General features: G+C 51.7%; 2 protein-coding genes across 2 annotated transcripts; one reads left to right on the top strand and one right to left on the bottom strand.

Moving 5' to 3' along the window:
• Positions 1-163: 163 nt before the first annotated feature.
• On the top strand, positions 164-1,384 carry LOC9644126 (peroxidase 51). Its single transcript, XM_024665599.1, has 4 exons — positions 164-385; positions 448-681; positions 739-904; positions 960-1,384. The coding sequence occupies exons 1-4, from the start codon at positions 164-166 to the stop codon at positions 1,382-1,384; spliced, it is 1,047 nt and encodes a 348-aa protein (XP_024521367.1).
• On the bottom strand, positions 939-2,950 carry LOC112342944 (F-box protein At5g46170-like). The gene has a single exon (XM_024665620.1). The coding sequence runs from the start codon at positions 2,596-2,598 to the stop codon at positions 1,417-1,419; it is 1,182 nt and encodes a 393-aa protein (XP_024521388.1). The 5' UTR covers positions 2,599-2,950; the 3' UTR covers positions 939-1,416.
• Positions 2,951-10,729: the final 7,779 nt, after the last annotated feature.

Genomic DNA, 10,729 nt, shown 5'->3' with positions numbered 1-10,729 from the left:
GAATGATTGTTGTCCAAGAGCCGGAGAAGATTGGTTGATATCGATCACGAATCGGCCACTTTCATCTATCACCCATCGAGGACGACGACGACAACGACGACGGCGACAACGAGAGGACGATTTCCTCGCGTTGCATTGTGATTCTACGGTTTACGATCGAGCGATGGTTCATCCCATCCATGCTAACGTTGTCTCTTGGATCGTCATTGTCTCATTGTCTTGTCTACTACATGGAGCAACTGGCCAGCTTACCTTCGACTTCTACAAGACCGCTTGTCCGAATGTGGATGCCATCGTCGCTAACGTCACTCTCGCCCTCTCCAAAAGGGACAATGTGGTTCCACCCGCGGTGTTGCGCCTCTACTTCCACGATTGCCTGGTGGAGGTGAGTACGTGAGGCCGTGTTGCGAATTATGGATGAATTCGATCCATCCACTGGCAGTGTAGCTTAGCTTGACATTGTATGATCTTGGTTGGCACTGGCAGGGCTGTGATGCATCCATTCTCATCTCCTCCACGCCCACCAACGTCGCGGAGCGAGACGCGGCCGACAATTTGAGCTTCCCGCAGAATGGATTCGACGCAATTGTGGAGGCCAAGAAGGCAGTGGAGGCTGCATGCCCCGCGGTTGTCTCGTGCGCCGACATCCTCGCAATGGCCGCCAGGGACGTGGTTGTGTTTGTAAGTGACGATTGATGCTCTCTCTCACGATCCAAATATTTGCGCTTCATACGACAGAGTGGCGGCCCCAGGTGGGCGGTCCCCAAAGGTCGGCGGGACGGCCTCATCTCTCGCGCTGCACGCGTCGAGGGCCGCCTCCCGGCCTCCAGTTTCAATGTGTCGCAACTTATCACCCTGCTGGCCACTGTCAACTTGAGCATCGAAGATCTGGTTGTACTGTCAGGTGTGCATAGTATTACACAAGTAGCGACACTAGATAGTGATATAGTTCCTCGCAGGAGCACACACAATTGGATTCTCCCATTGCAACCAGTTCTCCAAGAGGCTCTACAACTTCAGCAGCGCCGCAAAGACGGACCCGTCGCTGGATCCGACGCTAGCTGCGTCGCTCAAGGCTTCGTGCCCGCAAGTTGGCGGGAGCCCCAACACGGTGCGGGGATTCGACGCCACCACGCCCTTAGCCTTTGACAACTCCTACTACCGCAACCTGCAAAACAACAGGGGCCTGCTCGTGTCGGATCAGGCGCTGGCCCTGGACAAGCGGACGTCGCCCGTGGTGGCCAGCTTGGCCGCCAGCCAGGAAGACTTCTTCTTCGCCTTCATGCAAGCCATGGTGAAGCTGGGCTACACCGGCATCAAGACCGGCAGCCAGGGCGAGGTCCGCAGAGACTGTAGAGCTTTCAATGCTCGATCAAACACCTAGCCAATGGCATTCCCTGCTTTCTAGAAAAAGCGCTAGAACGCGTTCATCTCCAGGAGATAAGTCCGGCGCTTGACCAGCAGGCTGGCGGCACTGGCATACGGCTCCTGGAACGCGCCGGCGACGAGGCTTTGGAGGTCCTTGGGCGCCGGCGTGTCGCTGGGCCGGATGGCGACGAGGGTGGCGCCGCGGAGCAAGGTGCCGTCGGGCAGCGGCAGCAGGGGAGCATACCACAGCTTCATGTTGAGGGCGGGGACCTGAGTCCGGTTGGAAGAGACGGAGGCGGCGGCGATCGGACTGTCGCGAAACTCGCACAGCTGCTCCTTGCTCATGCACAGCGTTCCCTGCCCATCTGCGTCCGTCAGCAGCAGCCTCTCCAGCGTCGGGTGCTCCGCTATGATCTGCTGCAGCAAGAAATGCCGGGCCGACGCCGCGATGAGCGAGCTGATTGTCCACACCACTCTCGACTTTAGGCTTCCATCCGTGTAGAACGTCTCCGGAATGCTCCCATTGTCGTCCTGCTGCTGCTGCTGCTGCTCCCGCTCCCCCTCGTGTTGATCGCAATCGCCAACTTTGACTTCCTCGGCCGCCTCCTTGCTTTCAAGCGGTTTCACGTCCGCCACCTTCTCCCTGTAAGCACCCAGCATGACGCAGCTCTGCACCGTGCTCCCAAACTCCGCCTTCCACTTCAACACAATGTCCTCCTCCAGCCCCAGCTCCCCACCCGGGAGCTCAATCCGTAGCGTCTGGATCTCCTTGAAGTTGCGCAGCACCTCGCCCGGAGAGTGGTGAGACACCTCCGTGGCGGAGACCGGCCGGGAGCCTGAGCTCTTCTTCCCGCCAGCGCTGAAGGAGAGCATCTGTTGCAGTACCTGGAAGGGCCTGAGGAGGCTGCCATAGACGAGCTTGACGAGGCTGGACACAAGCCCCTTGCTGGCCTTGCTGCTGCAGTTCGTGTCCTCGCCCGATAGCACGCAGTCGACTCGCACCACCACATTGTCCACCTGAGACGCCACGCTGTTGAAGCGCTTGGACACGGCGCAGCACTTGCCCAGCGCCTTGATCTCGGCTATCTTGTTGAAGATGGTGAGCAGCAACGAGTCGGGCAGCCGCTCAAAGTGATCAAACTCCTCCTCCTCCTCCTCCTGCCCCTCCTGCTGCCGCCGTTGCTCATCCAGGCATTGCTCGGGATGGATCAAGCCCTCCTCGAGATACATTCTAGGAATACACCCTACAAACCCTGTGATCGCTTCTTGCTTCCGGGATCTCTCCTTCTCTCACTCACTCATTCAGAGGCTTGGAACCCCGGATCACTTGTTCTTGCTTGAGTTGCGTGTGCGGCACTCACGAAAACGGATAGATCTGGTGACTTACGCGTGAAAAGGGGCCCAGCCCCCCTCGAGCATCAGCCGTCGCTGCCGCTGCTGCCGCCGCCTTGGCCCTCCCCCTTCCCCGCCAGCCACCAACAAGGAAGATCAAACCTTCAAGAAGCACGGACCGACACCGCGGAACAAGCACAAAAAACTCGGTCCATCACGCCATCGCCGTACGCGTCTGCGCACTGAGCCACATGGCACAAAAACAAAAAGACTGTACGGATCACTAACCCGGCAAATCATATACTTGTGGTTGAGTCTCTTGGAAATGAGCATATTCCGGCCCCTGTGCATGCCTTTTACACCCGGTCAAGAAGATTTTCGTGCGCAAGCTGATAACGCAAATGGACGATCTTGTTCGGTTTGAGATGGCTGTCAGAAGCATGGCGGAGGAAAGGCCGTAAATCTGTTGTTGTTGGAAGTCTGGGCTTGTTCCTTCTCGCACCACACTAAATATTTCTGCTCTAAATGATTCTTGAATTAGATCGATGCACATCAGGATGATGGTGTGGCCCGGCAGGGCAGGATTCACAACAGGATCCAGGGGAAGCTAGGGATTGAGCTGGGAGCTGGGTGTGGCAGTGTTGGCTTGGTGCTGGCGTTGCTGGAGTATGGTTTGAAAGTTTTACTTTTGGTGCCCATTCTTCTGCTGGGTGGTCTCGAGACAAGTGCAACAGTAGGTGAGCTACTAGTGCTGCTCTGACTTCTGGCAAGTCAGCCTTGCTGTCCGAGTTTAAGGAAAGGATGCAAGTGATTTCCGATCCTCGTCAATATATGCAGGGGAAAGTTACACTGCAGCTAGCTTCAGCAAGGAGCTCAAGGCCAAATCAGCCGTGCATTACATCAGTGAGGGTGTTGAGATTCCTGATACTGGACAAGCTTTGAAGGAGGCTGTTGAGTCTGCTAGTCTGGATGATATGACAAGTCTACTTGAGCGACTGGAAGCCTTGTTCAGGACAGTCAAAGCGTATGTCACTGGGTTTATGCAATGATAAGGTGAACAGGGAGATATACGCTTTGGGCTTTCACCCTTCGACCTGTATTAGTACTTGGACTTGGTCTCAGACTCAATCTCGTACTTGATCTTGGACTCGACCTTAGACTCGGTCTCAGACTCAATCTCAAACTCGACTTTAGACTCGATCTCAGACTCGACCTTGATCTCGGATCTCGAACTCTGTCTCGAACTTGATTTCGAACTCAGTCTCAATCTTGGTCTTCTGACTCGATCCCAAACTCTGTCTCGAACTCGGTCTTAGAGTCAGTCTTGGACTCGATCTCAGACTCGGTCCCATCCAATGAACTTTTTATCATTTTGGTCATGCTTTTAGGGATCCTTTAACCTTCAACACCTCGGGGAGTTGGTTTCTTACAATGTGGTGGTTTAGATATGCTGAACTTAGATTTTCCAAAGGTGGGTATAGCCCAAACTTAGTTGGTAGCAGGCTTAGCAGAGAGAAGGTAGGCTCAACACATAAAGTTAAATCTTGCAAAATTGTAGCACATATAGTTTTTACTATTTACCATAGGATAACCATGAAGTGGAACCTAAACCCTCTATGTGCCACGTGTCACATGCCATATGTTACATGCCACGTGTCCAAATGATAGTGTTGCAAAACCCGAGTTTCAAAACCTTGGGCCACTTAACGAAAGAACAGTGCCAAACTCCTAAGTATGGAGCCAAGGAACAATGGCATTGGAGCATGGAACAACTCTCGAGCATACAGCCCAAGGAATGAAAGAACAAAAGCGCAAAGCAACTTGGAATAATCTTAGAGCACTTAGCATCCTAATGCCAAGACAAACATGTAAAACGGAGTTAAATAGATTCTGGCGCTATTTTAGCATACTGGTGGCCTAATTCGAGGATATAGGTACTCCACCAACTAGCAAGGTATGGAACTTGGGCTTAGACCCAAGCCAGACATAAAACAAGGACAGGCACGCAAGTGGGATTTAAATTATGCTTCAGGTTGGTCGGCCATGCCCGACCTACCTACTATCTAGATTTGGAACCCCCCATAGCCAGTTTAGGGTTGTAATGAGTAACTTTGAGCTAGGGACTGGATCACGTACCTCAATTTAGATTTGACTTAATGGCCATATTGACTTTGGCTTTCTTCGGGTAAGGACATTCTATTAAAAAGTGTCTCACTTCACCGCAGTTGAAGCATATATTGTTTCCCATGCTACTAGTGGACTTGACCATTCGTGGGTTTGTCCATTTTCACTTGACTCCCCCACGTATTTGCTCGCTGACCACCAAATCTGCTTTTCCAGAACCCTAAGGACTTATTCTTAGAGAAACTCTTCTTGAATTTCCCTTTGCTATATATCCCCCTTAGTTTGGCCCCTTTGTTAAATGTGGACCCTGACTCTGTTGTGTTACCCTTTCATAAGTTATAATTGAAATACACCTTAATAGCAGCATCCAATGCTTCTTTGTAGTTAGTTGGGTTCCAATGCATCACCTCGTCTCGAGCCCAAGTCTGTAAGTGTAAGGGACTAAATTTTCCATTCTACTTTAGTCACTTAACCACACCTCTGACCACTTGGAGGAGTCTCATTCACAACCTCCATAAGTCCAATCCAGGACTTGGGACTTGCTAGCCCCGAGAATGGCATCCATGCCACTCAACATTTGCACTTGGTCCAAGTGCTCCACGTGTCCGATCCCATGACCGACACTCAAAGGTACCACCGACATAGCAGCCTGTTACGCTAAGGCCATGCCCAATCACCTTTGCCACACTGGTAGTCCAATACCACTTGCATCACCGTCTTGGCTCTCCAAGACTAGGCAAACCATCCATGAGTGGTCATCTCAGCTCCACTCCTTAGCATCCTTAGGATGCCCACCGACAAGGGGAATAGCCTTCCCCAATATCCCTCTGTCAGTCCCCACTAAGTCCCTTTCTGCCCCTGGCCGTGTTTGCCAACACTGCCACTGGATCGAGACCCACAGGCCCGACCACTAAGTCCCACGGTCCTCTGGGACTTCCCCACCACACGACTGTGTCCTTGGTCACTACCCCAGGGGACTGCTCCTCTTCCTTTCCACAGTCTGGGCCTTTGGGACAACATTTTGGAACACCGTGGCCTTACGCGAGCCACCTGGGTACTCTCCTCGCCTTCTGCCCTTGGGTGCTCTAGCCATGGGCTTAGAGCGGGTTCCGTTGAGCCACACCAGGTATCCAAGTAGGTAGTGCCACCCACACTTGGACTGGGAGCATCGGCCAGTCGATCTCCCGGGGGAACTAGAGCCGGCTCTTGAACACTTCACCAAGCTACCCCGCTTGTCGGTCTGTGTTCACTCTAGTCTTGGACTTCCCAGTGGGCAGCTCATCACCCAACACTGGGTCCGGCCTTCCTGGGCCAAACTGGCCTTTCCTGGCCAAACTGGCTCCACTGCAGTCCTCCCCCCTACTATACTTTTGGAGCTCACCAAACCCCCCAGGGTCTCGGAGACGAACGCTTTGGGCTTTCACCCTCTCAGGCTCCAGACTCGGACTCGGACTCGGACTCGGACTCGGACTCGGACTCGGACTCGGATTCAGACTCGGACTCGGGCTCGGGCTCGGTCTCGGCCTCGGCCTCGGTCTCGGTCTCGGTCCCGATCTCGGTCTCGGTCTCGGTCTCGGTCCCGATCTCGGTCTCGGTCTCGGTCTCGGTCTCGGTCTCGGTCCCGGTCTCGGTCTCGGTCTCGACTTCGGACTCCATCTCGGACTCCATCTCGGACTCCATCTCGGACTCCATCTCGGGTCCATTTCGGACTCCACTTCGGACTCCAACTCGGGTCCACCTCGGACTCCACTTCGGACTCCATCTCGGACTCCATCTCGGGTCCATCTCGGACTCTACTTCGGACTCCAACTCGGGTCCATCTCGGACTCCACTTCGGACTCCAACTCGGGTCCATCTCGGACTCCACTTCAGACTCCAACTCGGGTCCATCTCGGACTCCACTTCGGACTCCAACTTGAGTCCATCTCGGACACTCCCACGTGTCATGTGTTGGTCCTTTTGGGTCCCTTTTTGGAGCCTCGCCTTTTGCTCGCTTCATGCTCGTTCCTCGAGCACTTCGTTGGGAGTTCCACTCCCGCTCTTGACTTTTCAAGTCGGAGCTTTTGGTCCAAACGTGTTACGCTCGTTTGGCTCTCGCTTCGGCCACTACCATGTGGTGCCCTTCTGGCTCCACTTTGGGGCCTAGGGATTTTGTGTCTCACAACTCCACCACCCATAGACGAAGTTCGATGTCCTCATCGAACGGTAAACCATTTTGTAAAGTAACACTCGCATGTGTTACCATTTCCATCTTTGACACCTAGCCAATATTTGTCAATGGTTTGACATTGAAGGCTCACCATGCCTTTTGCATATGCCTCAATGGTTTGCCACCAAAGGCTCACCATGCCTTGCCTATCCTCTAAGGAGGGTAGTCTCTCCAACTTAGAGACTGATTGAACCACATGTAGTGGTTCTCTCCTTTTATTGGTTTAGTTCTCGCTAAACCTCTTAGAGACCCTTCTCTAAGTCAATCCCACTACTCCTTCTCGAGTAGTCTCAATTTCCATCTATTGAATATTTGCACCTTGGAACTTTTACTCTTTTGACTTTTGGAAGTCAATTTCCTAGGTGTCTCCAACACCTTGCCTTGCACAGATTGTGCAACTCCACTTCCCTATCCTAGGAAGTTCATTACTTGAGGGCACCATCATCCTCTTTTCTATTTCGTGCCACCTTGGGCACTAAGTTCCATTTATCACACTTTGTGCTAGGGTTGTCCATCGCCCTATCATTTGGCTACCTTACCGCTCCCTCCCTTGGAGCTTCCACTTTCGCCAAATCGGAGCAATTCGGAATCCATCCTTGGAAACACACTTCCTTTCCCGCAATTTGTTAGCGTCCAACACATTAGTGTTCCTCGCCTAACTTTGCCACTTGGATTCCTTCCAAGGGATTCCACGGCCCTATCCTGGCCACTCCTCTTTTGCTCCTATCCGTTGATGGTTGCACTCAGCAACACCGAATGTCTACCTCCCTCCTTGAGGTATTCCTTTGATTCCATAGCAAAGGCTTTGCTTTGCCAAGACTAGGGTGTTCACCCCTAGCAAGTCTCTTTAGCACCTTCTGCTGTGGGCTCTATCCACGGCCCAACTTGTGACCCTCCCATGGGTCTCTTTAGAGACTACTTTCCTTGGACACACTATGCCATCGCAATGACATAGCTCATTTCCCTAGGGTGCTTTTCCCCCTTGGTCACCTTGACCAAGCCACACCATCATCAATAGTTCAAATCAACACTTTGAACTAGGAACCTTATTCCTTAACCCAAACAAGAACCTTGTCCTTATTTAGCCACAAGATCACCTAGTGATCTCACCTCGGCACCTTAACAGGTTTGCCAATAGGTACTAGGTCTTCCAGACCTTTAATTTGTTAACTACGACCCCGGGGGCATCCCCCACACTTGGCGGTGCGCCCAAGCCAGCCCTTCCGGCCAAGGGTCCATAGCAACTGAGATTAGGTGTCCCCATCTCACTCACCACGTCCTTGGTGCCACTCGCACCAAAGTGTTCAAGTTAGATATGCCGAGCTTTCACACTAAGCAATCTAACCGTGCATCACGACTCCGAGGCATCCCTCGCTTGGCGGTGTGCCCAAACCAGTCTCCCCACTGAGAGTCCATGACCACCGAAATATGAGTGTCCTCATATTCCAAACCATCACCACGCCCTAGTGATTTGGGACTCGAACCCAAGCACTAGAGGGTCAGGACTTGAACCCAACCTCCGTATATGCATCTACGGACGGCATCACACAAGATGCCTGGCGTGACTCCCCACGCCGGTGCACCACCTTATTTTTAAAGCGCGCTACAGATCACAACTTAGGAACCTAGTTCCTCCACACTGCCAAGTCCTCTCACTTGACATGTCTGTGATCATGCATGGACTCCTCCATGCTCGGCCCCATGGCCCACCCTTTTTGAAGTTATCACCTTCAACTAGGGTATTTGTTCCCCCGACGTGCCAATCTCGCTTGGCAAGTCCTTTGACCACTGTAACATGGTTCCTGCATAAGCGTGAAAGTCCTTGATCATCGACTTTCGTTCAAAGCCCTCTCTTTGAACACTCGGGAACTACTTCCCTAACCTTGATAGCCTTGCCTCATGGCAAGCTTCAAGGCCACGCTTCTGCTGCGCCACTCTAATTTCGCGCGTTCCATGAACCATTTACACTTGGCCTTTCTAGGTACTAAACTACCTAGAATCATCTTTGGGAACCTTGAAGGAACTCTATCCCTCAGCTTGCTAAGGCCTCCCTTTTTGCAAGCCTTCCAAATGCCATATAGTCTAACATGGACAATTCCATATTTTAGACTCTCCATGGCATCACGGTTGCTAGCAGCAACACCCTCGAGCCCCCACTTGATTCTCCACTCCCAGCTGGCATAACCAACCTTAGTTATGCCCTTTGATTCCTACGGTTCGGTTCTATCCCCTTACTTCTTGCTTTTTGGCTTCACTTCTTTCCTTTGGTCATTCTCCTCCAGACAAGGAGGATAGCTTTGCACTTTCTATCATGCTTTAGCAAGTATTCTTAGGGATGAACCTACCCAATAGCCTAGGGAGTGGTTCCTCAATCCGGGTATGCTCACCTTATAATCCCACACACTGGGATTACATTGTTGCTTATGGGCCTTTACATGCCCATCACTAGCCTTGCCAAAATTCCATTTTTGGCTTTGTCCAACTCGGGTAGACAGTCCTCTCCTGTCTCCGCAACCTTGGACATTTGGATAGCACCTTCTATCCATCATTCGCTAGGGACTTAGTCCCTTGGGCTTTATCCATTGCCCTCGCGACATTAAACACCACCTCCTAGTGTTCTAGAGTGTTCGGGTGTCCCAATGATGGCGTTTTGACAATGAGTATTTCCTTTTATGACATTGACTTACTATATCGCAACATAAGCAACTTATCCCCCGTAAGGGTATATCCGACTTCCCTATGTTAGAAGTCTTGGGTAGCTACCTTCTACCCGTTTAACCAGTTATTTTGCACCTCTTGCTTAGTTGCCTCATATTTGTCAAGTCCTACTACTCATTGCTTGGTGCTTTCACACCTCCATCATTATCTGGGTCACCACACTCCAACTGCATGCTTTGCAGCTTAGGCTATGCCATTCCCATTTCCATTGGGATTCCTTTGGCAAGGGGTTCTCATGAACCCACCAACATAGCCTCAAGGTATCACACCTTGGCACATTTGGTGTCTCCACACCATCGGCTCCACGAGCCTACCTCTATGACTCTTCCCTTTCGTGTTTAAGTCTTTGCCAAGACCAACACCGCTCTTTCTCATGCCAACCATCTGTTAGCACTGAACCATAGAGGTCACACACAACTTTGTGTCAAAGTTGTTTTCTTCTGGGAACACCTTTCCCATAACTTTAGTATGGCACATTTTGCCATCGATGAGATACCCTCTGTTCTCATCCTTGGATCCTATGATCCCCCCCCCATCCTTCATGGGGTGCAACACACCTCAGTCCAAATGCTTCAATCAGTCCTTTTAGGACCTTTCCTTGACTTTACTTGAGTCATCCAGCAGTTTTGGACTTGGTTCATCCACAGACCCGTAAGGTCCCACTTGTGAGGCACTAGCTCACTGGAATACACTTCCTGCATTCTTGTCCTACTTAGAAGGACTATTTTCACAAGTGTTACTCTGACACTTGTTTTTGTTCTCTGGGGCAACCTTTGCCCCTTAGGACTACTTGTCCATGTGATGAGAATACCAACTCATCTCTAAGTACACCCCCCAACTCCTTGGGTTGTTCCAACATTTATTAAAGTTAGCCCCGGCTACCATTTCAAGGACTTGAGTCCTCTTCCGTATTTGACCTCCCACGGTCATTACTTTTGGTCTCACATTCATGAGCACCAACCTCAGCTATATGAGGAT

Source organism: Selaginella moellendorffii, unplaced genomic scaffold (genome assembly GCF_000143415.4).
Source record: "Selaginella moellendorffii unplaced genomic scaffold, v1.0 SELMOscaffold_124, whole genome shotgun sequence".
Lineage (NCBI taxonomy): Eukaryota > Viridiplantae > Streptophyta > Lycopodiopsida > Selaginellales > Selaginellaceae > Selaginella > Selaginella moellendorffii.
Note: the sequence above shows the minus strand (reverse complement) of the source record. Positions and strands in the feature narration are given on the sequence as shown.

Excerpts from the sequence above, each read along its gene's own strand:
- LOC112342944 (XM_024665620.1), bottom strand. The coding sequence starts at position 2,598 with ATGTATCTCGAGGAGGGCTTGATCCATCCCGAGCAATGCCTGGATGAG.
- LOC9644126 (XM_024665599.1), top strand. The coding sequence starts at position 164 with ATGGTTCATCCCATCCATGCTAACGTTGTCTCTTGGATCGTCATTGTC. Across the intron at positions 682-738 it reads CCAGGGACGTGGTTGTGTTT|AGTGGCGGCCCCAGGTGGGC; the intron begins GTAAGTGACGAT and ends TTCATACGACAG. Across the intron at positions 905-959 it reads AGATCTGGTTGTACTGTCAG|GAGCACACACAATTGGATTC; the intron begins GTGTGCATAGTA and ends AGTTCCTCGCAG.